Genomic DNA, 27,092 nt, shown 5'->3' on the forward strand with positions numbered 1-27,092 from the left:
GAGAGACCAAGGTGGGAGGGTCACTTGGGGCCAGGAGTTTCAGACCAGCCTGGGCAACATAGCAAGACTCCGTCTCCACAAAAAAATACAAAATTTAGCTGGATGTGTTAGCATGCACCTATGGTCCCAGCCACTCAGGAGGCTGAGGTGGGAGGATCACTTGAACCCAGGAGTGGAGCTACGATGGTGTCACTGCACTCCAACCTGGGCAACAAAGCAAGGCCCTATCTCTAAAAAAAAAAAAATTAAAAAAAAAAATTAAAAAAAAAAAAAATAAGAATGATGAGGAATTTGCCAGGACCTAGAAAATGCTTGCAGTATAGTAAGTAGCGGGGGAAGAAAAGCAGGTTAGGCCAAGTGCAGTGGCTCACACCTGTAATCCCAGCACTTTGGAAGGCCAAGGATTGCCTGAGGCCAGGAGTTCGAGACCAGCCTGACCAACACAGCATGACCCCATCCCTATATTAAAAATATTTTAAAAAAATAAAAAAGCAGGGCTGGGCATGGTGGCTCACGCCTGTAATCCCAGCACTTTGGGAGGCCAAGGCAGGCAGATCACTTGAGGTCAGGAATTCCAGACCAGCCTGACCAACATGGTGAAACCCCATCTCTAATAAAAATACAAAAATTAGCCTGGTTTGGTAGCAGGTGCCTGTAATCCCAACTACTTGAGAGGCTGAGGCAGGAGAATCGCTTGAACTTGGGAGGTGGAGGTTGCAGTGAGCTGAGATTGCACCACTGCCCTCCAGCCTGGGGAACAGAGTGAGACTCCGTCTCAAAAAAAAAAAAAATAAAAAGCCCTGCAGTGGCTCACACCTGTAATCCCAGCACTTTGGGAGGCCCCGGGCAGATCACGAGGTCAGGAGTTTGAGACCAGCCTGACCAACATGGTGAAACCCCCGTCTCTACTAAAAGTACAAAAATTAGCTGGGCATGGTGGCACATGCCTGTAATCCCAGCTACTCAAGAGGCTGAGGCAGGAGAATCGCTTGAACCGAGGAGGTGGAGGTTGCAGTGAGCCGAGATTGCACCACTACACCCCAGCCTGGGCGACAGAGCGAGATTCCATCAAAAAAAAAAAAAAAAAAAGAAAGAAAGAAAGAAAGAAAAATAATAAATAAATAAATAAAAAGCAGGATATATAAGCTTGTAACCAGATTCTGAAAGTAGGTGTATGTATCCTTATACCTAGGCAGAAAAGACTGGAAGGAAATTCACCAGGTCACTGAGGCTTATCTCTGGAAAGCGGGGGAGAGGTACTGCTTGTGTTATCTTCATATTTCTCTGCACCACCCCTCCAGGGTCTCCGCTCTGAGTGGGTGAAACTCTAGGAGGCTGGCTGGAGAAGCTCTGCTCCTAGCCCCACCTGCCACTCACCTGCTCATGCTGTGCCTTGAGCAGGGCGATTTCCTTCTCCACCTCGCAGATGTGGCTTGTGGCTTTGGCCACCTCAGCGCGTTCCAGGTCTCGTTCGGCCAGCAGCTGCTCAATGTGCTGCTGCTTCTCCTTCAGTGCCTCCTGCAAGGCCGTGGTGCCCGAGATCTTGCGGGCATAGCGTGAAGAGGTCTCTGTGAGCTGCAGGAAGGTGTGGGTGCAGGCGGGTCTCAGGGATCTGAAGCACTGCAGGGCAGGCTGGCTCTGTCCAGCCTAACCTACAGCAATGCAGCAGGTGGGAGCCCAAGTGCCTTGACTCCCAGGGTCCTGCTCTTCCCCTGCCAGTACTCTGACATCCTGGCCCCTGCTGACTCACCCTGCAGGGAATCTTGATGTTTGAGATTCAGGAAACTCCCCATCTCAGGAGAGTCAGCTCCTGATAGCCAGAGCCTCTGACTCCCTCACTTTGGTCACTTTTTCCTGGGACAGGAGGAACCTCCAACCCTAGATTGGGTTTGAACGGAATGCCCTCTGCCCATAGCCACCAAGCAGCCTCCTCTTTTCCCTTCATCCAGGGTTTGATGCCAACCTTCCTGAACTCCCTGCCCTGCATCTGTATAACACTCCTTAACTTCCAGAGAAAGGCTTAGGCTTCCAATAAATCAGTTATATAAAAATAGCAATAAATGTAAATGGCTCAATTTTCCCTATTAAAAGATATGCACTTTCTTCTTTATTCAAAAATCCAAACTGAAACTAGAGTAAGTCAGGGGCAGACCAGAACACCTGGATCTCTGTACATCCTCACCCCTCCCAAATGCACACCAGAGAATCCCCTTCTGCAGCCCCACCCTCACCAGGCCACTGCGGCTGGGCCGACCCCCCACGGAGGAGGCCACAGAGCTGACGGAGCTGATGGAGGAACTGCTGGGACTGTGGGTCAGTGCTGACACACCCATGGCCATACGCTTGGTCTTCTTGGCCTTGGCTGGGCTGGTAGATGGGAAGCCGATACGGATCACTTTGTGGATGGGTGCGAAGAGACCAAACTTGGGTGGGCACTGGAAGTACCTGTGGAAGCAGGACAGACCCAAGCTGCTGTCACGGCCCCAAAGCCTGGAGCCTCCCCTGCCTCCTCTGCCTCTTCAGAGCCTGGCAGAAAGAGAGAAAGACACTTCCTTGGGGCCCATGTGGAAAGACACTCCAAGGTGGAAATCTTCCAGGTGGAAAGATAGGACTCTCAAAAAAAGGATATAGGTGAGTAGGGTCTGAGAGTCTCTGCAGCTGTAAACAGCCAATGAGGATACTCTTGGAGGTAGGAAATAATTACTGGGACCCACTTTGTGCCAGTCTCTTTAAATGAATGCTCATTTCCATCCCCCAAAGTTATCTACATTCACAAATGAGAAAATTTAGGCTCAGAGAGGTTAAATAACTTGCCCACAGTCACACAGCTGGTTATGCAGCAAAGCTGAGACTGGTCCTCCAGTCTGCTGGGCTCCAACGCCCACTAAGCTTGGCTCCCACAGACTCTTCAGAGACCCCAGCCACAGCTGCAGCCCCACTCTCAGGCTACCCTCAGACCATTCCCAGAATGAAGGATGCCCATCAGCTGTCTGCCCACAGAGTCCCTGCATAGAGAAACAAAAGCTTGAAAAAGAAACCTTGGGGTGGGATGGGGACTGCTGTCCAACCCACCCCTGAATTCTGAAAGCAAAAGTGAGTCAAAAGAAACATTCATCTCGCAAACAGGAAGGCAAAGCATTGTTATGGGAACCCTGGATTCTCGTCTTCCCCCAAGACCTCTCTTGTCACGGATTCCACACTGGACCATGAGAACTGGGCCCATCCAGTTTTTTTCTTTCTTTCGAGACAAGGTCTGGCTCTGTTACCCAGGCTGGAATGCAGCAGTGCAATCATAGCTCACTGCAGCCTCAACCTCCTGGGCTCATGCAATCCTCCCACCTCAGCCTCCCAGGTAGCTGAAACCACAGGTGTGTGCCACTACGCCCAGCTAATTTTTGTATCTTTGTAGAGATGGGGTTTTGCTATATTGTCCAGGCTAGTCTTTAACTGCTGGCTTCAAGTGATCCTCCAGCCTCAGCCTCCCAAAGTGCTGGGATTACATATGTGAGTCACCATGCCTAGCCCCCATCCAGCTTCTGATTCACTTGCAACTGCCACCCCATTCTGCCTTTTCCCACCTCCAGGTCTTTGTTCATACTGTGCTCTCAGCCCCTGCCTAGCATAGCCTCTCTTAAGCCTCTTCCAAAAGGAAAACCTACCTTCTTTCAAGGCCTGGTCCAAGCCTAGCTCTTCCCCTGTGCCATGGTGACCACTCCTGCTCAGAGCAGTCAGCCTCATCTCAACCACAGAATCCAGTGTAGGGACTGCACAGGGACTCAGGCCAGAATCCACTCCAGGGACTGCACAGGGACTCAGGTGGCCTCACCTTAGTCCACACCCGTGACAGACATGGTCCACTTACCACATCACTCCCCCACCTACCATGAGCCCAGACACAGCCTTAGATCCTCCTAAACCAGCAACGCCAGCAGTCAATTCCTTTTCATCAGAGATGGTGTGAGACCTGGAACCCATCTGTGAGGCCTGCCTCTGGCCATATAGCGCTGGGCACTGTCTGATTATTTCATGTGTCATTCAGGGGACCCCAATGCCAGATGACAGGGACTGCTGCCTCGCCTTTCTTTTTTTTTTTATTTAATTTTTATTTTTGAGACAGTCTTGCTCTGTTGCCCAGGCTGGAATGCAATGGCGTGATCTCAGCTCACTGCAACCTCTGCCTCCCGGGTTCCAGCAATTCTCATGTCTCAGCCTCCCAAGTAGCTGGGACTACAGGTGCGTGCCACCATACCTGGCTAATTTTTTTGAGACAGAGTCTCACTCTGTCACCCAGGCTGGAGTGCAGTGGTGCGATCTTGGCTCACTGCAACCGACGCCTCCCCAGTTCAAGTGATTCTCGTGCCTCAGCTACCCAAGTAGCTGGGATTACAGGCGTGTGTCACCATGCCCAGCCAATTTTTTGTATTTTTAGTAGAGACAGGATTTCACCATGTTGGCCAAGCTGGTCTCGAACACCTGATCTCAAGTGATCCATCTGCCTCAGCCTCCCAAAAGGCTGGGATTACAGGTATGAGCCACCACGCCCAGCCTCCCTCTCCTTTTTGAGGGCTCCCACCCCACTTAGACATGAGTGACACAAAGAAGAGAACACGGGGACAGATTCTCTTGGTGCTTGCCTGTGACTGTGTGACCTTGAACAATGACCTCTCTGGCCTCCATACTCTCATCTGTAAAATGGGATGATAATCCCACTACCCAGCTTAGTGGGCTGTTGGGAAGGAGGGAATGGGAAAGGACTTATATTATGGTGTCTGACACTACATGCTGGACACTCGCTTCCTCCAGTGTCCCATCTCCATCCCCTGCGCCCACCCTGGGGAGAGAAGCCCCCTCCCATACTCCCCAGAAGAAGCCCACCATACCTGGTGCCCGCCACCGCCCCATCATTCTTCCCAAGGGGCTCGTCCAGCTCCACGCCACACCACTCGCCCTTGGCAAAGTCTGTCTCCCCCACATACCGCACCACGCCAGTCTTCGTCCCGCCAACCTGTCGGCACACAGGGAGACTCAGGTCTAAAGGATGCAGTGGCACAGGCAGAGATGGCAGGGGCACCCAGCCCAGGCTTATCCCATCCATCCCTTCCAGCATGCAGAGGACACGGGAGCCAGGAGTGGGGAGGGAGAGACACCTAAGGATGATTGAGATGGAGACAGGTTAACCAGTGCCTCCCAGGGCTGACACAGGCAAGGGCACAGGCTTTGAAGACAGACACACAGACCTGAATTCAAACTCTGTCACTTAGAAGCTGTGTGCGCCTAGGCAAGTTATCTAACCTCTCTGAGCCTCAGCATCTTCATCTGTAAAAGGGTTTTCAGGGCTGGGCATGGTGGCTCATGCCTGTAATCCCAGCACTTTGGGAGGCCAAGGTGGGCAGATCACCTGAGGTCAGGAGTTCAAGACCAGCCTGACCAACATGGTGAAACTCTGTCTCTACTAAAAATACAAAAATTAGCTGGGCCTGGTGGTGGGCACCTATAATCTCAGTTACTCAGGGGGCTGAGGCAGGAGAATCGCTTGAACCTGGGTGGCGGAGGTTGCAGTGAGCCGAGATTGCGCCAGTGCACTCCAGCCTGGGCAACAGGGCGAGACTCTGACTCAAAAAAGAAAAAAAAAAAAAGGGGGGTTTTTGTGAGAATTAAGTACTGTATATACGGTGTGTAATATATACTAGAGCTTCAATAAATGGTAACCCTAAAAGCAGTTTTTCTTTTTCTACCTTTTTTTTGAGATAGGGTCTTGCTCTGTTGCCTAGGCTGGAGTGCAATGGTACAATCATAGCTCACTGCAGCCTCAAACTCTTGGGCTTAAGCAATCCTCCCACCTCAGCCTCCTGAATAGCTGGGACTATAGGTGTGTGCCACCATACCCAGCTAAGTTTTTAAAAAATTTTTTGTAGACACAGGATCTTGCTACGTTGCCCAGGCTGGTCTCAAATTCCCGGTCTCAAGCAATCCTCCTGCCTCAGCCTCCTGAGTAGCTGGGACAATAGGTATGTACCACCACACCCAGCTAAGATTTAAAAATTTTTTGTAGACACAGGGTCATGATATGTTGCCTGAGCTGGTCTCGAACTCCAGGCTTCAAGCAATCCTCCTGTCTCAGCCTCCCAAAGAGCTGGGATTTATAGGTGTGAATCACCACACCTGGTCCATATCTAATTTTTTTTTTTTTTTGAGACAGTGTTGATTCTCCCACCTCAGCCTCCCGAGTGGCTGGGACTACAGGTGCGCACCACCATGCCCAGCTAATTTTTGTATTCTGTATCTAAATTTTGATCTGACTCCAGGCTTGCAGTACTATGACTAAGTAGATAGTACTCATAGATGAGGATGATGTATTGCAGTTACATTTCCTTTCCAGAAATTTTTTTCCTATAAATAACTATCTTTGATGATTGTCTGCTTAGAGTTTTTTTTTGTTTTTTTTGTTTTTGTTTTTGTTTGTTTTTTAAGACAGAGTCTCACTCTGTCGCCCAGACCAGAGTGCAGTGGCACGACCTCAGCTCACTGCAACCTCCGCCTCCCGGGTTCAAGTGATTCTCCTGCCTCAGCCTCCTGATTAGCTGAGACTACAGGCGTGCACCACCATTCACCTGCCTTGGCCTCCCAAAGTGCTGGGATACAGGTGTGAGCCACTGCACCTGGCCTGTCTGCCTAGTTTTAATAGTCTCAATACTAATCCAACCCCAACTCTTTCAATAGTCTAAATCTCCTGCCAAGATGCTCAGAGGCACTGGGAATTTTATCAAGTTCTTCCTGAAGATGTCTCTCCCGGGACCCACTCCCAGCTGGCTGCTGGCCTCTCTGGAGTGCGGCCATTGGACTGGAGTCTCCTGTCAACCGTTTCACCTCTGTCCTGGGCTCGATCCTGTTTTCTGGATCCCCTGCCTCTTCTTTCTTGGTTTACTACTTATTTCAGTTTATGTTATTTTGTGTATTTATTTTGAGACGGAGTCTCACTCTGTTGCCCAGGCTGGAGTGCAATGACGCGGTCTCCGTTCACTGAAACCTCCGCCTCCCAGGTTCAAGCGATTCTCCAGCCTCAGCCTCCGGAGTAGCTGGGATTATAGGCATTTGTCACCACGCCCGGCTAATTTTTGTATTTTTAGTAGAGACGGGGTTTCACCATGTTGGCCAGGCTGGTCTCGCACTTCTGACCTCAGGTGATCTGCCTGCCTCGGCCTCCCAAAGTGCTGGGATTACAGGTGTGAGCTACCACGTCCGGCTGGTTTACTACTTATTTCAGTAGAGCACATCTTCCCACAGCTTTCTAAGAAAAGATGCACGAGGAGGTAAATTTTCGAGCTTTCTATATCTGAAAATGTTTTATTCTTTTTTTTTTTTTTTTTGACACTGGAATGCAGTGGCGTGATCTCAGCTCACCACAACCTTGGCCTCCTGGACAAGCGATCCTCCCACTTCAGCCTCCCAAGCAGCTGGGACTACAGGCAGAGGCCACCATGCCTGGCTATTTTTTTTGTTTGTTTGTTTGTTTTTGGTATTTTTTGTAGAGATGGGGTTTCGTCACGTTGCCCCGGCTGGTCTCAAACTTCCGGGCTCAGGCAATCCACTTGCCTCAGCCTCCCAAAGTGCTTGCCTCAGATTACAGGCGTGAGCCACTGTGCCTGGCCAAAATATTTTCTTTTCTTTTCTTTTCTTTTCTTTCCTTTTCTTTCCTTTTCTTTCTTTCTTCCTCTCTTTCTCTCTTTCTCTTTCTTTCTTTCCTTCCTTCCCTTCCTTCCTTTCCTTCCCTTCCTCCCTTCCCTTTCCTTCCTTCCTTCCTTCCTTCCTTCCTTCCTTCCTTCCTTCCTTCCTTCTCTCTCTCTCTTTTTCTTTCTTTCCTTCTTTTCTTTTCTTTCTTTCGACAGGCCCTCACTTTGTCACCCATGCTGGAGTGCAGTGGTGCGATCATGGCTCACTGCAGCCTGAACTCCTGGGTTCAAGTGATCCTCCTGCCTTGGCCTGCCAAGTAGCTGAGATTACAGAACACACCACGATACCTAGCTAATTTTTAACATTTTCTAGTAGAGATGAGATCTCACTATGTTGCCCAGCCTGGTCTTGAACTCTTGGCCTCAAACAATCTTCCTTCCTCAGCCTCCTACAGTGCTGGGATTACAGGCATGAGCCACCGCACCCGGCCCCCTCATTCTTTTTTTAAGAGACAGGGTCTCAGTATGTTGCCCAGGCTGATCCCAAATTCCTGGGCTCAAGGGATCCTCCCATCTCAGCCTCCCAACGCACTGGGATTACAGGCATGAGCCACGTCGCCCAGAAACAATGAGGTGCTTTGATGTGAGCCTTTTTCCATCCGCTGTCCTGGGCTCCCAGGGGCCCTTTCAATCAAGAAACACCCTTATCAATCTGGGGAATTTTCTTGAATTAATTATTTGACGTTCCCCCCTCCTTTTTCTCCATTCCCCTTTTCTGTAAATAGGTTCTCTAATGTTCTTCTCTTTTGGCTCCTGTTTTTGGTTTTTTTTGAGATGGAGTCACTCTGTTCCCTAGGCTGGAGTGCAGTGGCATGATCTCGGCTCACTGTAACCTCTGCCTCCCAATTCTACTGCCTCATTGTCCCGAGTAGCTGAGATTACAGGTGTCCACCACCATGCCCGGCTAGTTTTTGTATTTTTAGTAGAGATGGGGTTTCACCATATTGGCCAGGCTGGTCTCGAACTCCTGACCTCAAGTGATCCGCCTGTCTTGGCCTCCCAAAGTGCTGGGATTACAGGTGTGAGCCCCCGCCCCTGGGCTGTTTCCTTTCTGTTCTAGTTCCTGAAATATTTTCTTATCTTTATCTTCTAACACTTCTGTGCAGTTTCTTATTTCTGTGATATTTTTCATTTCCCAGAGCTTTTTGTTCACTGAATATTTATACAACATGAATATTCATGCTCATGAATATTCATACTCACATATTCAGTGGCGGTTTTGTTCATATTTAATGCCTGTGTCACCTTCTCTTATTTCTCAGAGGACCAGCTGTTTTCTCCAGAGAAGTTTCCTGTAATCTCCATTGTGGAGGGAGTAGGCATGGGCCACCAGGGCTCAGGGAGCCCCATGGAGGTAAGGGGGACTGAGAGTACAGCGCGTTTGGCCGGACACGGTGGCTCATGCCTGTAATCCCAGCACTTTGGGAGGCCGAGGCAGGCGGATCACGAGGTCAGGACATCGAGACCAGCCTGGCCAACACGGTGAAACCCCATCTCTACTAAAAATACCAAAAAATTAGCAGGGCGTGGTGATGGGTGCCTGTAATCCCAGCTACTCGGGAGGCTGAGGCAGGAGAATGGCGTGAACCCGGGAGGCGGAGCTTGCAGTGAGCTGAGGTCGCACCACTGCACTCCAGCCTGGGCGACAGAGTGAGACTCCGTCTTAAAAGAAAAAAAAAAAGAATACACATGTTCACTTCATGTACCTTTTTCAGTCCCTCCTGCCTGGGATCCCTCTATCCAATAATTCTCTGTCATCCTCTCAGGAGACCAAGTGTCCATACCAGACATCAGCTAGAAGAACAGTCACCAGGCAAGGGGAACAGTCACCAGGCAAAGGGAACGACCAGGTAACGAGTAGTCACCAGGCAAGGCAGGAACGGGGACGGGGCAGGGGATCTAAGGTGTTTTTGTTTTTGTTTTGTTTTGTTTTGTTTTGTTTTTAGAGGTAGGGTCTCCCTCTGTCACCCAGGCTGGAGTGCAGTGGTGCATTCATGGCTCACTGTAGCTTCGAACTTCGGGGCTCAAACAGTCCTCCCTCCTCAGCCTCCTGAGTAGTTGGGGCTGCAGGCATGTGACACCACACTTGAATAATTTTATTTTTTATTTTTTTTGTAGAGACAGGGTCTCACTCTGTTGTCCAGGCTGGTCTGGAACTGCTGGGCTCAAGCAATCCTCCCACCTCAGCTTCCCAAAGTGCTTGGATTACAAGTGTGAGCCACTATGCATGGCCAGTCTTTTTTTGTTTGTTTGTTTGTTTTTGAGAATCTTACTCTGTCTCCCAGGCTGGAGTGCAGCAGTGTTATCTCAGCTCACTGCAACCTCTGCCTCCCAGGTTCAAGTGATTGTCCAGACTCAGCCACCCAAGGAACTCGGATTACAGGCGTGCGCCACCACACCCAGCTAACTTTTGTATTTTTAGTAGAGATGGGGTTTCACCATGTTGGCCAGGCTGGTCTCGAACTCCTGGCCTCAAGTGATTCACCCACCTTGACCTCTCAAAGTGCCGGGATTATAGGCGTGAGCCACTGTGCCCCGCTGCATCTAAAGACTTTTAAACCAATTCTGTTCCTGGCCCCAATGGCAGCCTCATTTCTAGAGGCCAACATGTGGCCAGTTACTGAACATCTAGGGTTTCTGGATGGACACTGATTGCTTCTCCTCTTCTCCTACCACTAGCTCTTTTTAAAAAAATTTATCTTCATAGCTGCATGTGGTGGCTCACACCTGTAATCCCAACACTTTGGGAGACTGAGGCAGGAGAATTGCTTGAGCCTAGGAGTTCAAGACCAACCTGGGCAGCACAGCAAGACCCCTCTCTACAAAAAAAATTAAGAAATTAGATGGGTGTGATGGCACACACTGGTAGTCCCAACTACTCAGGAGGATGAGTTGGGAGGATCGCTTGAACCCAGGAGTTTGAGGGTGCAGTGAGCTAGGATCATGCCACTGCACTCCAGCCTGGAAAACACAGCAAGAAGCCATCTCAAAAAAAGAAAAAACCCAAACATCTCTTCAGTGTTATTCTAGTGCAAATTCAGGAGGGATTGAAAATAAATGTGTATGTTTATTTACCATGTTTATCTGAACCTAAATATTTCTTTCTTCCTCTCTCTCTCTCTTGCTTTCTTGAGACAGAGTCTCATTCTTGTTGCCCAGGCTGGAGTGCAATGGCAGGATCTCAGCTCATTGCAACCTCCGCCTCCCAGGTTCAAGCAATTCTCCTGCCTCAGCCTCCTGAGTAGCTGGAATTATAGGCACCTGCCACCATGCCCAGCTAATTTTTGTACTTTTAGCAGAGATGGAGTTTCCCCATGTTTCCCCATGTTGGCCAGGCTGGTCTCGAACTCCTGACATCAGGTGATCCACCCACCTCAGCCTCCCAAAATGCTGGGATTACAGGCATGAGCCACCATGCCTGGCCTATGACTTTCTAAAATGTTAATTTCATTTTACTTCTGGACTCACTGTAATACCAGCACTTTGAGAGGCTGAGGTGGGTGGACCACTTGAGGCCAGGAGTTCAAGACCATCCTGGCAACATGGAGAAACCCTGTCTCACTAAAAAAATACAAAAATTAGCCAGGTGGGTGGCGCACGCCTGTAATCCTAGCTACTTGGAAGGCTGAGGCACGAGAATCGCTTGAACCCGGGAGGTAGAGTTTTCAGTGAGTCGAGATCACGCCACTCCACTCCACTCTGGGCGACAGAGCAAGACTCTGTCTAAAAAAAAGTTAAATAAATAAAATGTTAATTTCTCTTGACACCCCAAGTATGCCTCAGTGTGCCTAAGTAAATCCAGCTCCCCAATTAAAACTAGCTCTTGTCCCACCATCTCCCAGGGCCAACTACATGTGCCTGGCACATGAAAGACAAGAATTCCAAATCTGACATTTCCATGAGGCGGGTACTGTTACCACATTCATGGAAGAAGAGACTGAAGTTCAGGGTAGCCAGGGAGTGAAAGAGACAGGTGGACCTCTTCTTACTACACTCTGTGGCCTTCTCAATCCCAGCTGGGCTTGATTCCAGACCAGATCCCACCCTCCTCTGTCTCCTCCTTGGGTAGGGCCCTGGTGTCTCTGCCATGGAGGCCTGTCTGTGAGTCTGGGTTGTTCTCTCTGGTCTCTGGCCTTCAGGTGGGATTGCTTTCTCAGCCCCTCCTCTCTGGCACCAGGTCTCTGCCGCTCTGTCTACATAATCAGTCTTGGATCCTTCTGCTCTGTAATCCCAACCTGGAATGTCCTGTCTCTTCCCTAGCCTAAATCGTCAACTAGGCTGGGCTCAGTGGCTCATGCCTGTAATCCCAGCACTTTGGGAGGCTGAGGCAGGAGGATCGCTTGAGGCCAGGAATTTGAGGCCAGCCTGAGGAACATAGCGAGACCCCCATCTCTACAAAAAAAAAATAATAATAAAAATTAAAAAAATTAGGCAGGCATGGTGGTGCACGTCTATAGTCCCAGATTCTCAGGAGGCTGAGGCAGGAGGATCGCTTGAGCCTAAGAGTTTGAGGCTGCAGTGAGATATGACTGCACCACTGCACTCCATCCTGAGTGACAGAGCAAGACCTTGTCTCAAAAAAAAACCGTGCTAGGCACAGTGCCTAATGTGAGGTATGCCCCCCCAGAAAGCAGTGTTTCAACCATAGGATGCAATCTACTTAAAGACTGAGAAGTCAAGCTCAAGGTAGCCCAGACCCCTTGCTGCTGCCAACCCTGCAGACAGGCCAGGGCTTAGCAGACACTTCTAGAGCAGTGGCAGTGCCCATCTCATGCCCCTCTCTTGCACACTACACCCCGAGATGGTCAGAAGCTCCCACTCCCTGCAGGGAGAGCAGGTGCAGGGGGAATGCCAGGTGGGATGAAACGGATTAAACCTACTGCTCCCCAATCAAGGGAGCAATCTGGGCTGGTCAGTAACCCCCAGAGCCTCCACTTTCTGCCCCAACAGGGTCACAGGCCCACGCCCAGGGCACTCCCATGACATTAGTCAGACTGTGCACAGCCATAGCTCCTTGCAGACTATGACTCATCCTCACGTCCACCAGTTCTCTCTCTCTCTCTCTTTTGTTTTTTAAGACAGCGTCCCACTCTGTTGCCCTGGCTGGAGTGCAGTGGTCCGATCATGGCTCACTGCAGCCTTGACCCCCTGAGCTCAAGTGATCCTCCCACCTCAGCCTCCCTAGTAGCTGGGAGCATAGGCATGCACCGCCATGCCTGGCTATTTTTTTTTTTCGTATTTTTAGTAGATACAGGGTCTTGCTACGTTGCCCAGGCTGGTTTCCAAATCCTGACCTTGAGTGATCCGCCTGCCTTGGCATCCCAAAGTGCTGAGATTACAGGCGTGAGCCACCATGCCCGGCTGTCATCAGCTCTCTTAATGCTCCCCAAAAAAGCATAAAGCAAAACAAGAGTGCTGGGCCATGGCCATTTTGCTGAACGGACACATGGAGAATGAATGAATGAATGAATGAATGAGGATGAGGCTCTGTAAGTGACTTGCCCAATATCACAGACCTGGGCCTGATTTCCCTGCTGTACCCACCCCCATTAGGTGCCCTCAGACCCCGGAGACAGGTCAGGGAGACTAAGCCGTTTGCCCAGGTCCTGTTGGATGGGGTTGGCTTTCCTGGGAGTTACAGGAGGAAGAGCAGAGTGACGATCCCAAAACAAGTTCCTTGGACAGGATGGTGCAGGGGTCCAGGAGTCCAGCCTCCTTCCTGGGCCTTGCCGTTCCTGCTCCACTGTGGGTTTTTTTTTTTTTTTTTTTGAGATGGAGTCTTGCTCTGTTGCCCAGGCTGGAGTGGAGCCACACCATCTCAGCTCACTGCAACCTCTGCCTCCTGAGTTCAAGCGATTCTCCTGCCTCAACCTCCTGAGTAGCTGGGATTACAGGCGCCCATCACCATGTTTTTTTTCTGAGACAGAGTCTCGCTCTGTCACCCAGGCTGCAGTGCAGTGGCACCATCTCGGCTCACTACAAGCTCCGCCTCCCGGGTTCACGCCATTCTCCTGCCTCAGCCTCCCGAGTAGCTGGGACTACAGGCACCCACCACCACACCAGGCTAATTTTTTGTATTTTTAGTAGAGACGGGGTTTCGCCATGGTCTCGATCTCCTGACCTCGTGATCCGCCTGCCTCGGCCTCTCAAAGTGCTGGGATTACAGGTGTGAGCCACCACGCCTGGCCACCATGTATTTTTCAGTAGAGGTGAGGTTTCGGCAGGCTGGTCTTGAACGCCTGACCTCAAGTGATCCGCCTACCTCGGCCTCCCAAAATGCTGGGAATACAGGTGTGAGCCACCACGCCCGGCCCCTGCTCCACTCTTGCCCCCTCCGATCCCATCCCCACAAAGCAGCAGGTGTGATGTCCTTAACCCATGAACCTGTCAGACGGCTGCAGCTTCCACAGCTACCTCAGCTCTTAGAGCAAAGCCCTGGCTCCATCCCAGGTCCCTGGCCCTGTGGGGTCACCCAGGTCAGCCTCTGGGGTGTGATCGTTCCCTGGCTTCCCCCACTGCCCACTCAGCCTCCCTGCTCTTTTCAGTTTCCTTTTTTTTTTTTTTTTGAGACAGAGTCTCGCTCTGTCACCCAGGCTGGAGTGCAATGGCGTGATCTCGGCTCTCTACAATCTCTGCCTCCCAAGTTCAAGCAATTCTCCTGCCTCAACCTCCCGAGTAGCTCGGACTACAGGCACGTGCCATCACATCCGGCTAATTTTTGTATCTTTAGTAGAGACAGGGTTTCAACATATTGGTGAGGCTGGTCTCGAACTCCTGACCTCAGGTGATCCACCTGCCTCAGCCTCCCAAAGTGCTGGGATTACAGGTGAGAACCACCGCACCGGGCCTCTTCTCACAGTTTCTCTAGTCTCTCAGGCCATGGGTCTCTTCCTGGCACGATGCTCTGGCCCCACATTGCTAGGCCAATGCCAGGCCATTCCCTAAGTTCTGCCCTCACACCATTCCTCGGGGCAGCCTCCCCACCAGGCCAGGCTCTGAGAGCACCACAGCACACTTGGCAGACTCTGTAGGGAGACACTGATGTCTGCGATCACTGGCCTCGTGGTCTCTCTCCTGTAAGCTGGAGGTGGCTGGAGGACAGGGACCACATCTGGCCACGCTCACTACCAGGTCACCCAGGGGAAGTTCTGTCCAGGAGAACCAGGCTAGCAAAGGCATGGTGCCAGGTATGGTGGCATGGGCTTGTAGTCCCAGCTTCTTGGGAGGCTGAGGCAGGAGGATTGCTTGAGTCCAAGTTTGAGGCTGCAGTGAGCTATGACTGCACCACTGCACTCCATCCTGGGCGACAGAACAAAACCCTGTTTCCAAAAAAAAAAAAAAAAAAAAAGCAGAGCCCTCACCCTGGCCAGGGCAGAGAGGAAATACAGCTCAGTGAACAGTGGGTAGGCACTTGTCACATGTCACTTCAGACAAGTTATTAAACTTTCCTGAGGCTGGGCACGGTGGCTCACACCTGTAATCCCACCACTTTGGGAGGCCGAGGTGGGCAGGTCAAGAGATCAAGACCATCCTGGCCAACATGGTGAAACCCTATCTCTACTAAAAATACAAAAAATTAGCAGGGCGTGGTGGCGCGTGCCTGTAGTCCCAGCTACTCGGGAGGCTGAGGCAGGAGGATTGCTTGAACCTGGGAGGTGGAGGTTGCAGTGAGCCGAGATCGCGCCACTGCGCTCCAGCCTGGCGACAGAGTGAGACTAGAAAAACAAAACAAAAAACAAACAAACAAACAAAACTTCCCTGAGCCTCAGTTTCCCCATCCATAAAGTGAGGATGATAAAACCACATCACAGCATCACAGCACAGGCTTGAGGATTCAACGGGGCCATGGGTGTAAACATTTCCTCTCGCTCCCCTACCCACAACCCCAAAGGCTCTTCCCAGAAACCTCCAGGAGAAACCTTTGCCAGGTTCTCAGAGCAGGGAGGGAGGACCCCAGGCAGCAATACCCTTTGGGGATCCCTGCTCTGGGTCCCCAGACCCCCTGCCCTTCTCCACTCGGCTTTGGAGCTCCAAGCCTGTGCTCCCCCACCTCGGGTTGGAACGACCAACTACCTTCCCCAGGAAGCCTTGCAGACTGGATACAGGGAATCCCTGCCCCACCGACAGCTCCTCACACCCCAGGCCCAGAAGGCCGTATCAAGGATTTCCCTGTACCCTATGAGTCTCTTCCCAACGCTGTGGTCCCAGGTGCAGGGTTAGCCCAAGGCCACCACAGCCTGGTTGGACAGCAAGACACAGCCCTGTCCCGTCCACCTGACCACCACCAACCCAGGTCACTGCTGTATTCAGACTCTAGAAGACTTGGGGGTCACTGTCCCCTTTCCAACCTGGCCCCAACAGCTGGGACTAGTGGAGAAGAGGGGTCCCTGGCAGGAAGCTGTCAGCTCCAGTGACCCAATTCTCTCAACTTCAACAACACTGATCACTCGAGTTGTAACTGATAAGGTGTCTGCACTTCCTGGCCCTGGGCAAGGGGTTATAACCACTATTATTATTATTATTATTGCTTTTTTGAGACAGAGTCTCACTCTGTCACCCAGGCTGGAGTGTAGTGGCATGATCTCAGCTCACTGCAACCTCCGCCTCCTGGGTTCAAATGATTCTCCTGCCTCAGCTTCCCAAGTAGCTGGGATTATAGGCACACGCCATCACAGCCAGCTAATTTTTGTATTTTTAGTAGAGATGGTGTTTCGCCATGTTGGCCAGGCTGGTCTCAAACTCCTGACCTCAGGTGATTTGCCCGCCTTGGCCTCCCAAAGTGCTGGGATTACAGGTGTGAGCCACCGTGCTCGGCCTTATTATTATTATTGAAAAAGGGTCTGGCTCTGTCACCCAAGCTGGAGTGCAGTGTCACTATCTTGGCTCACTGCAACCTCTGCCTCCCAGGATCAAGCCATCCTCCCACCACAGCCTCCTGAGTAGCTGGGAGTACAGGGCCATGACACCATGCCTGGCTAATTTTTTTTGTATTTTTTTTTTTTTAGAGATGGGGTCTCACTACGTTGCCCAGGCTGGTCTTGAACTCCTGGGCTCAAGTGACCCTCCCATCTCAGCCTCCCAAAGTGCTGAGATTACAAGCATGAACCACTGTGCCCGGCCAGGACCAGGGGTCTTGAGAACTCCAGTTCGCAGCCTTTTCCAGTACATGCCTGGCACATGCATGTGGATGAGCTGGATCAATAGATAATATCAATAATAGCCAAAATGTATGGGTACTTAGTATTAGGCACTGTCTAAATGAGTGATACGTTTTAATGCATCTCCAACTATGACTGAAGTACAATTAAAATTCCCATTTTGGTCGGGCGCGGGGGCTCACACCTGTAATCCCAGCACTTTGGGAGGCCAAGGTGGGTGGATCACCTGAGGTCGGGAGTTCAAGACCAGCCTGGTCAACATGGTGAAACCCCGTCTCTACTGAAAATACAAAAATTAGCTGGGCGTGGTGGCACGTGCCTGTAATCCCAGCTACTAGGGAGGCTGAGGCAGGAGAATCGCTTGAACCCGGGAAGTGGAGGTTGCAGTGAGCTGAAATCACGCCACTGCACTCCAGCCTGGACGACAAGAGCAAAACTCCATCTCAAAAAAAAAAAAAAAAAAAAATCCCATTTTACCGATAGAAAGAGTGAGGCCCAGAAAGTTTAAGGCACTTGCCCAGGGTCACACAGCAACAGTCTCCAGAGCCCACATTACCTGTCTCTCTTGTCACTCTGTATGGTCCTGATAAGGAATAGGTGTCCCAGGCTGGACCCTGTCCGAGCCCCCTTCGAGTCCCCACCCTGCCCAGCCCAGGGGGGGTTCCAGCTCTGCCAAGTGGGGCGGAGCAGGGGAATGAAGGGAGGCTGGGCCCAGAGCCCAGTACTGCCCGCACTCACCAGCACGCGGTCCCCCAGGCGCAGGTCCTTGTCGCCCCGCTTCACAGAGCCGCTGTCTGAGAGGTTGGATCCCGACTCGTTGCCGGTCTTCACGGAGCTGTTGAGGACGCTCTCCCGCAGGGGGATGACGCGGCTGGTCAGTGGGGGCGTGGCCGTGCCCGAATGCAATGACAGGTTCTGGGCAGTCAGCGACTCCACGGAGTGGGCATCACTCCCCGAGCCCTCGGCCGTGGGCTGCCGGGTCAGCTTGGAGGGCCGCGTGAAGATACCCTGGAGGGCCGGGCACTCGAAGTAGCGCACGCCGCCCACCGCGCCATCATTCTTGCCCACCGGGTCGTCCAGCACCACGCCGGCCCACTGGCCCGGTGCGAACTGCGTCTCTCCCAGGTACTGCACCACGCCTGGCTTCACGCCGTTCACCCACACCCGCTCGCCCACCACAAAGTCCCCCAGGAAGTCATCCCCCACTTCCGCCGCCTTGGGGCCCGGCTTCTCGGGGGCAGCAGCTGCGGCCGGGGAGGAGGAGGGTCCGGATGACTGTTTGTGCAGCGGGGAGCCTGCAGAGGAGAGGGAAAGGGAAAGAGGTGGCTGTTAGGGCTGGCGTGGGGCTGGTCCCTGGGTGGCCCCAGGAGCACAGAGTCTAGGGTTGGGAGGTGGTTGATTTGTATTTTTGGGTAGAGATGGGGTTTCACCATGTCAGCCAGGCTGGTCTCGAACTCCTGACCTCAAGTAATCCGCCCGCCTCAGCTTCCCAAAGTGCTGGGATTATAGGCGTGAGGCACCACACCCAACCCATTTATTTACTTTTTGAGACAGGGTCTTGCTCTGTCACCCAGACTAGAGTGTATTGGCGATATGGTGGCTCACTGCAGCCTTGACTTCCTGGGCTCCAGCGATCCTCTCCCTCAGCCTCCCGAGTAGCTGAAACCACAGACACCTGCCACTATACTGGGCTAATTTTTGTATTTTTTGTAGAGACAAGGTCTTGCCGTGGAAACCGAGGCAGGAATGGTTGGCTGTGCGGTCTTGGGCAGGTCCTCCTCAGGTCTCCCCCTACTCTTCCAGCCCTCCAGAGCATCCCCAGGAAAGTACGCCCTCAGAAGCAACGTTTCCAGGCCGGGCACGGTGGCTCACGCCTGTAATCCCAGCACTTTGGGAGGCCGAGGCAGGCGGATCACCTGAGATCAGGAGTTCGAGACCAGCCTGACCAATATGGTGAAACCCCATCTCTACTAGAAATAAAATAATTAGCCGGGTGTGGTGGCAGGTGCCTGTAATCCCAGCTACTGAGGAGGCTAAGGTGACAGGATCACTTGAACTTGAGAGGTGGAGATTGCAGTGAGTTGAAATCACACCACTGCACTCCAGCCTAGGGGAAAGAGAAAGACTTCATCTTTAAAAAGACCAAAAAAAAAAAAAAAAAAAAAGAAGCAATGGCTTTCCACTTCTCAAGGAAACTGCAAGTCCTGGGCCAGGGATGAACCCATTCTCAAGGATTACAAGCCACCTCCCCACTGGGTGGGCTCAGGCCCTCAGCTGTTGACCCGAGACCCCCTGTGGCCCCTATATGGGACCTAGGTGTTGTGCAAGTGGTCTCCAAGACCCCCATCCTCACCCTCAGACAGTTACAGGGCCCACAAAAGGCTACCAGCCTATTTCCTAATAGACGGACACAGCCACAGACTTCTTGCATAAAGATGTCCCCTTCTGTCTCTCTTGGGACAGAAAAGAAAACCCTCCTAACTCTCTCCTGGGCCTCCCCCTCTCTCCCCTCCCCAAGCTGCAGCCCAGCCTAAGGCCTCAGGGTCCACAGACCCCGGAAAGTGGAAGGGTGGCTAGGTTCGGCGGCTCATGCCTACAATCCCAGCACTTTAGGAGGCTGAGGTGGGCTGATCACCTGAAGACAGGAGTTCAAGACCAGCCTGGCCAACATGGTGAAACCCCATCTCTACTAAAAATACAAAAAAAATTAGCCGGATGTGGTGGTGGGCGCCTGTAATCCCAGCTACTCAGGAGGCTGAGACAGAATTGCTTGAACCCGGGAGGCAGAGGTTACAGTGAGCCGAGACAGCACCACTGCACTCCAGCCTGGGTGACAGAGCAAGACTCCATCTCAAAACAAACAAACAAACAAACAAAAAAACAAAAAACAAACAAACAAAAACAACCATAGTAATCACAGGCTTGCATGAGACTCTGTGCTAAGAGCTTAACATACGATAACTCTGATCCCCAACTGCCCCCATTTCAGAGACGAGAAAACTGAGGCTCAGAGATATCAGGTGCTTCACCTGAGCTTCACCTGAGCTCCCAGACAATAGGCAGCAGGACTGATTTGGTTTGGCTGTGTCCCCACCCAAATCTCATCTTGAATTGTAGCTCCCATAATTTCCACATTTTGGGAGGTACCCAGTGGGAGCTTAATGAATCATGGGGGTGGTTTCCCCCATACTGTAGTCATGGTAGTGAATAAGTCTCACGAGATCTGATGATTTTATAAGAGGTTTCCCCTTCTGCTTGGCTCTCATTCTCTTGTCTGCCGCCATGTAAGACATGCCTTTTGCCTTCCACCATGATTGTGAGGCCTCCCCAGCCACATGGAACTGTGAGTCCATTAAACTTCTTTTTCTTTGTAAATTACCCAGTCTCATGCTGAGCACGGTGGCTCATGCCTAAATCCCAGCACTTTGTGGGGCCGAGGTGGGCAGATCACTTGAGGTCAGGAGTTCAAGGCCAGCCTGGCCAACATGGGGAAACCCCATCTCTACTGAAAATACAAAAATTAGCTGGGCATGGTGGCATATGCCTGTAGTCCCAGCTACTTGGGAGGCTGAGGCAGGAGAATTGCTTGAATCCAGGAGGTGGAGGTTGCAGTGAGCCAAGATGGCACCATTGCACTCCAGCCTGGGTGATAGAGCAAGACAAAAAGAAAGAAAAGAAAAGAAAAAAGAAAAGAAAAGAAAAGAGGGGAGGGGAGGGGACGGAAGGGAAAGGAGCCAGGCACAGTGGCTCACATCTGTAATCCCAGCACTTTGGGAAGTCAAGGTAGGCGGATCACTTAAGCCCAGGAGTTCAAGACCAGCCTGGGCAACACAGCAAGACCCCCATCTCTTAAAAATAAATAAATAAATAAGCCTGGGGCTGCGGTGCAGCCTGTAATCCCAGCTACTCGGGAAGCTGAGACAGGAGGATGACTTGAGCCCAGGAGGTCAAAACCATTGTGGGCAACATAGCAACACCCTGTCTCTACAAAAAATAAATATATAACAAAATAAAATAATTAAAATAGCAGATGCATTTATGAAGTGCCAACTGCATGCTCCTCAATGGACAGGGCACTTTTTTTTTTTTTTTTGAGACAGAGTCTCGCTCTGTTACCCAGGCTGGAGTGCACTTGTGCAATCTCAGCTCACTCCAACCTCCACCTCCCGAGTTCAAGTGATTCTCCTGCCTCAGCCTCCTGAGTAGCTGGGATTACAGGCATGCACCACCACGCTGGGCTATTCATTATAAGAATACATCATATTTTTACCTTGCAGGTTTGGAAACAGAGGGTAAGGTTACCCAGACGGAGTAGGACACCTAGCTAGTCTGGCTTCAAAACCCTCCCTCTTTTGTTTTTTTGAGACAGAGTCTCACTGTGTTGCCCAGGCTGGAGTCCCCAGGATGGAGTGCAATGGCGCAATCTCTGCTCACCGCAATCTTCGCCTCCCGGGTTCAAGCAATTCTTATGCCTCAACCTCCAGTGTAGCCAGGATTACAGGTGCGTGCCAGCACCCCAGGCTCTTATTTTGTTGTTGTTGTATTTTATTAGAGACGGGGTTTTGCCATGTTGGCCAGGCTAGTCTCAAACTTCTGGCCTCAAGCGATCCTCCTGCTTTGGCTTCCCAAAGTGCCAGGATTATAGGTGCGAGCTCCCGCGCCCAGCCAGAACCCTCCCTCTTGACCACACGCACAGTGGGTGCCTGGCAGGCGCCAGCTCCTACCCCATATCCATTTCTAGGGCACTTTCCTATGCAGAGAGAGCTCTGTGACCTCTGCTAACTGAACAGAACCGCTGTAGCCCAGTTAATGTCTGTTTCTACCTGCCCTCTGTGCTTAGAGCCCAGAGAAGGGTGCCCAGGTCGAAGGTGACCCAGCATGGCTATTCTTGGTGAGAAGCTGCCTGCTCAGCTGTCCTTGTCCCCAGCTGTCCGGGCCCAGGCGGACCCTCAGGTAATCTCTCCCTGACTCCCTCCCCTCCCAGGGGTCACAGGCCCAGGGACCAGTTGTTTCAACAGCTGCAAAAATCCAAGCCACGAGCCCATGGCAACTGCACGTGGTACTTCGCTTCATTCTTCCTCTTAGTAGTGGGACTCTCGGCTGCCCCCGCAACACAGGGACAAAACCCTCATCAAATTCCATGCATGCTGAGACATTTTCAGCTTCCTGCAGTTGGGAAACCACAGGAAATTCCCTATCCCTCCAGGGAGTCATCAGTGCCACACTGGCTTGGCCAGGGCAAGCCAAGCCTGTGCCTTCCCAGATGGACGCCTCAGTTTCCCCATGACATAACAAAGGACTAGGTCAGAAATAGCTAGGGTCCTTTCCAGCACTGACATTCTCCATGTCCTGTGTCTCCTCCCAGGGAAGCCGATGTCTATACAATGGAGTTTTTGAAACCTGGTTAACAGGCGCTTCCTCGGTCCATATCCTCGCAGGCCAAAGGCAAGCTGTTTGGGAGCTCCCTGTGGGCACAGCCTGGGCCTCACTGCCCTCTGAGTTCCCCAGCAAACCCCCGCGAAGGCAAAGAGCCACTACTGACTTCCAGGTGGGCCCAGCAACACAGACTTAAACCTCACATGAGGCTGGGCACCATGGCTCATGCCTGTAATCCCAGCACTTTGGGAGGCTGAGACAGGAGGATCGCTTGAGGCCAGGAGTTTGAGACCAGCCTGGGTAACACAGTGAGACCCTGTCTCTACAAAAAATACAAAAATTAGCCAGACATGGTGGCTCGCTCCTGTAGTCCCAGCTAACTCGGGAGGCTGAGGCAGGAGGATTGCTTGAGCCCAGGGAGTGGAGGCTGCAGTGAGCCATGATCGCATCACTGCACTCAGCCTGGGCAACAGAGCGAGACCTCATCTCCAAAAGAATTAAAATAGGCCGGGCAAGGTGGCTCATGCCTGTAATCCCAGCACTTTGGGAGGCTGAGATGGGTGGATCACCTGAGGTCAGGAGTTTGAGACCAGCCTGGCCAACATGGTGAAACCCCATCTCTACTAAAAATACCATAATTAGCTGGGCATGGTGGCAGGTGCCTGTGATCCAAGCTACTTGGGAGGCTGAGGCAGGAGAATCGCTTAAGCCCAGGAGACGGAGGTTTCAGTGAGCTGAGATCGCATCACTGCACTCCAGCCTGGGTGACAGAGCAAGACTCTGTCTCAAAAAAAAGAAAAAAAATTAAAATAAACCTCCTACATGCAGTTGATTTATTCCCTAGACAGTGATTCCTGCCCGGACAAGAGCCACAAAGGAATTTACTGCAATTTTCAAGTTCAAAGCATGACAAGGGCCTAAGGATATGGTGCAGGGTGGCTGCAGCTGGTGGCGTGGTCCTGCAGCCGGTGGGGATAAAAAGGGCGCCCAGATGACGCATTCTCCCCTCCGCCTGCGAGGACGCGGGTCCTGCCCAGCCTGGGGAGGTGGGGACTGGTCTTTTCCTGCTCAATCTCATCAGGAGGGACCCCACTTCCTGAGGACCTACTAGGTGCCAGACCCTGTGTCAGACACTGTGGACAAGAGGCGTGGCCAAACGGGGCTCGGCAAAGGGGTGGAGTGGGGATGCCAGCAACTACAATTCAGCTTGCCACACCACGTGCGTAACTGAGGAAGGAACCCAAAATGTGGGACCCGGGGGAGGAGGGGGGAGGGCTCCACCTCGAATGATGTGGGTGTGGGTATTTCCCACGACCTCTTGCCCCAGAAAGTCACAGAGCTGGCTCCCTCACCTCCTCAGAGAAGCCTTTCCTGACTGCTTTATCTAAAACTCATCACCCTGGTGGGGCATGGTGGTGTGTGCCTGTAATCCCAGCTCTTTGGGAGGCCAGGGCAGGAGGATCACTTGAGGCCAGGAGTTCAAGACCAGCCTGGACAACATAGCAAGACCCCACCTCTAAAAAATAAAAATAAAAAAAAAAGAGAGAGAGAATTCTAGGCTGCAGTGAGGCATGATCCCACCACTGCAATCCAGCCTGGGCAATAGGGAGACACTGCCTCTGAGAAAAAAATTACACGGGGCACAGTGGCTCATGCCTGGAATCCCAGAACTTTGGGAGGCCGAGTTGAGCAGATCACCTGACGTCAGGAGTTCGAGACCAGCCTGGTCAACATGGTGAAACCTCGTCTCTACTAAAAATACAAAAATTGGCCCAGCATGGTGGCAGGTGCCTGTAATCCCAGCTACTCGAGAGGCTGAGGCAGGAGAATCACTTGAACCTGGGGGGGCGGAGGTTGCGGTGAGCTGAGATCACACCACTTCACTCCAGCCTGGGCAAAAGAGCGAAACTCCATCTCAAAAAAACAAAACAAAACAAAAAAATCCAACAACAACAAACCTTCTTCTCTGATCAGTAGCAGGGGACCCCGATCTACACGGTGCCCCCCCCCCACCCACTGCATAATCTACCAACTGCTACAGCTTCAGCTACTGCCGACATGTGACCACATTTTTTTCTTTAAGACACAAATACATTCTCCTTGTAAATGATTCAAATGACACAGTAAGATGTAGAATGAAACTGATCCCGGCGGGGCATGGTGGATCACACCTGTAATCTCAGCACTTTGAGGCTGAGGCGGGTGGATCACCTGAGGTCAGGAGTTCGAGACCAGTCTGGCCAACATGGTGAAACCCCATCTCTACTAAAAAAGCACAAAAATAGCTAGGCGTGGTGGCAGGCATCTGTAGTCCCAGCTACTCGGGAGGCTGAGGCAGGAGAATCACTTGGACCTGGGAGGCAGAGGCTGCAGTGAGCCGAGATCACGTCACTGCACTCACTCCAGTCTGGGCGAGACAGAGTGAGACTCTGTCTCAAAAAAAAAAAAAAAAAAGAAACAGAGAGAGAGAGAGAAAGAAAGAAGGAGAAAGAGAAAGAAGAAAGAAAGAAAGAAAGGGAAAGAAAGAAAGAAAGAAAGAAAGAAAGAAAGAAAGAAAGAAAAAAGAAAAGAAAGAAAGAAACAAATTGATCCCCTCTTGCTCACCTCAGTCAGGATCAAGACCTGCCTCCTCCAGGACCTCACACCCAACATCCTGAACCCACATGACCTCCTTCCTTAGCTCTTGCCAAAGCTCCTCCACCATCCTCCACATCTCAGGAGGCCCTGCAACCACCCATGCACTCAGGTTGCAAACCCCCATTGCTCTTCTGGCTCATCCTTCCCCCAGTCTAGCAATTCCACAGAAGAAATCACTCCTAATTCATTTATGCCTCCTTCTCAGGGCTCAGAGGCTGGCCTGAATTTTTTTTTTTTTTTTTTTTTTGAGATGGAGTCTCACTCTGTCTCTCAGGCTGGAGTGCAGTGGAATGATCTCGGCTCACTGCAACCTCTACCTCCCGGGTTCAAGTGATTCTCCTGCCTCAGCCTCCCGAGTAGCTGGGATTACAGGCGTGTACCACCATCTTTGGCTAATTTTTTGTATTTTTGGTAGAGACGGGGTTTTGCCATTTTGGCCAGGCTGGTCTTGAATTCCTGACCTCAGGTGATCCACCCACCTCGGCTTCCCAAAGTGCTGGGATTACAGGTGTGAGCCATGGTGCCCAGCCAGAAATCTAATATGTTTTAAAAGAAAAAATAAAATAAGGAATGCACTCTTTAGTCTATTTCCCAAGGAAATAATTTAGAAAGGGAAAAACTGACTCACTATCTTGATCTTCACAAAAATAAAAAACTGAATCTAAGAGCCTCCAAACTGAGGAGCAGTTACATAAATTATGGTCACATTATTCAGACTATTAAGCAATCTTTAAAACATTATTTGTCCAGGTTATGTGGGACAGTGTTTATGATGTGATTCTTGGTGACACAGCAGAGTTCAGGAGCATCCCCACATCCAGCACAGGGCACGGTGGCCTGGGGGTGGGGGAAGAGGAATAGGGAACAACAAAAAATGAATCAATTAAGAAACACTGGGCTGGGCGTGGTGGCTCACACCTGTAATCCCAGTACTTTGGGAGACCAAGGCAGGCAGATCACCTGAGGTCAGGAGTTCGAGACCAGCCTGGCCAACATGGCGAAACCCCATCTCTACTAAAAATACAAAAATTAGCAAGGCATGGTGGCGCATGCCTGTAATCCCAGCTACTCGGAAGACTGAGGAAGGAGAATCGCTTGAACTTGGGAGGTGGAGGTTGCAGTCAGCCAAGATTACGCCACTGCACTCCAGCCTGGGTGACGGGAGCGAGACTCCATCTCAAAAAAAAAAAGAAACACCAAGAGGAAGCTAGGCACAGTGGCTCAAGCCTGTAGTCCCAGCTACTCAGGAGGCTGAGGCAGGAGGATCACTTGAGGCCAGGAGTTCAAGACCAGCCTGGGCAACACAGAGATCTCATCTCTACAAAAATGTAAAAATAATAGAAAATAAAAAATAGCCGGATGCAGTGGCTCACATCTGTAATTGCAGCACTTTGGGAGGCTAAGGCAGGCAGATGGCTTGAGGCCAGGAGTTCGAGACCAGCCTGGCCAACATGGCGAAACCCCGTTTCTACTAAAACTACAAAAATTAGTCGGTGTGGTGGCACGCGCTTGTAATCCCAGCTACTCGGGAGGCTGAGGCAGGAGAATTGCTTGAACCCAGGAGGCAGAGGTTGCAGTGAGCTCAGATCGTGCCATTGCACTCCAGCCTGGGCCACAGAGCGAGACTCTGTCTCAAATAATAAATAAATAAACAAATAAATAAATAAAATAACCGAGAGGGACCTTGCAGGGACCCACAGTGTTGACATGTCATGAAGTGAGATGTGTGATGAACTCAGCCCTCTGCCCCAGTGGTTTGGGGGCAGATAAAAAAGTGTCCTCTGCTAGGATCCGGTCCCTTCCTAAATGTTCCACAGAACATAGCTCCACAGGCTGTTCCTAGGTATTATGAAAAAAACAAACAAACAAACAAACAAACAAAAAAAACAATTTAACCTCCAAGTTCAGAGAAGCTTGAGAAACAGCAACTTCAACAAAGCGAAGGGTACTTGTCTGCAGGACTTTTCAGAGCCTTTGATGTGCCAGTAAGCACTGTGACCACAAAGGAGGGGCTATAAATAAGGTGACCACACGATTTAACATTCAAACCCGGGTGCTTCTGGGAGTGAGAGGTGCTCTTAATATAGCATCACGCTGGCCGGGTGTGGTGGCTCATGTCTGTTATCCTAACACTCTGGGAGGCCGAGGCGGGAGGATCACTTGAGCTCAGGAGGCAACATAGCGAGACTTT

At 51.3% G+C, this 27,092-nt stretch overlaps 1 protein-coding gene across 2 annotated transcripts in view; it reads right to left on the reverse strand.

Annotated features, from left to right (window-relative positions):
- CLIP2 (CAP-Gly domain containing linker protein 2) overlaps nucleotides 1–27,092 on the reverse strand; it is a 112,806-nt gene that overhangs the window by 46,095 nt on the left and 39,619 nt on the right. For both annotated transcript variants that reach the window (XM_030796058.1, XM_030796057.1), the window contains exons 3-6: nucleotides 17,627–18,183; nucleotides 4,881–5,005; nucleotides 2,232–2,445; nucleotides 1,378–1,575 (exon numbers count right to left, since the gene is read on the reverse strand). In XM_030796058.1, coding sequence (XP_030651918.1) covers nucleotides 1,378–1,575; nucleotides 2,232–2,445; nucleotides 4,881–5,005; nucleotides 17,627–18,183 — 1,094 coding nt within the window. The remainder of the gene's footprint in view (nucleotides 1–1,377; nucleotides 1,576–2,231; nucleotides 2,446–4,880; nucleotides 5,006–17,626; nucleotides 18,184–27,092) is intronic.

Source organism: Nomascus leucogenys, chromosome 17 (genome assembly GCF_006542625.1).
Source record: "Nomascus leucogenys isolate Asia chromosome 17, Asia_NLE_v1, whole genome shotgun sequence".
In the NCBI taxonomy this organism is placed as follows: domain Eukaryota; kingdom Metazoa; phylum Chordata; class Mammalia; order Primates; family Hylobatidae; genus Nomascus; species Nomascus leucogenys.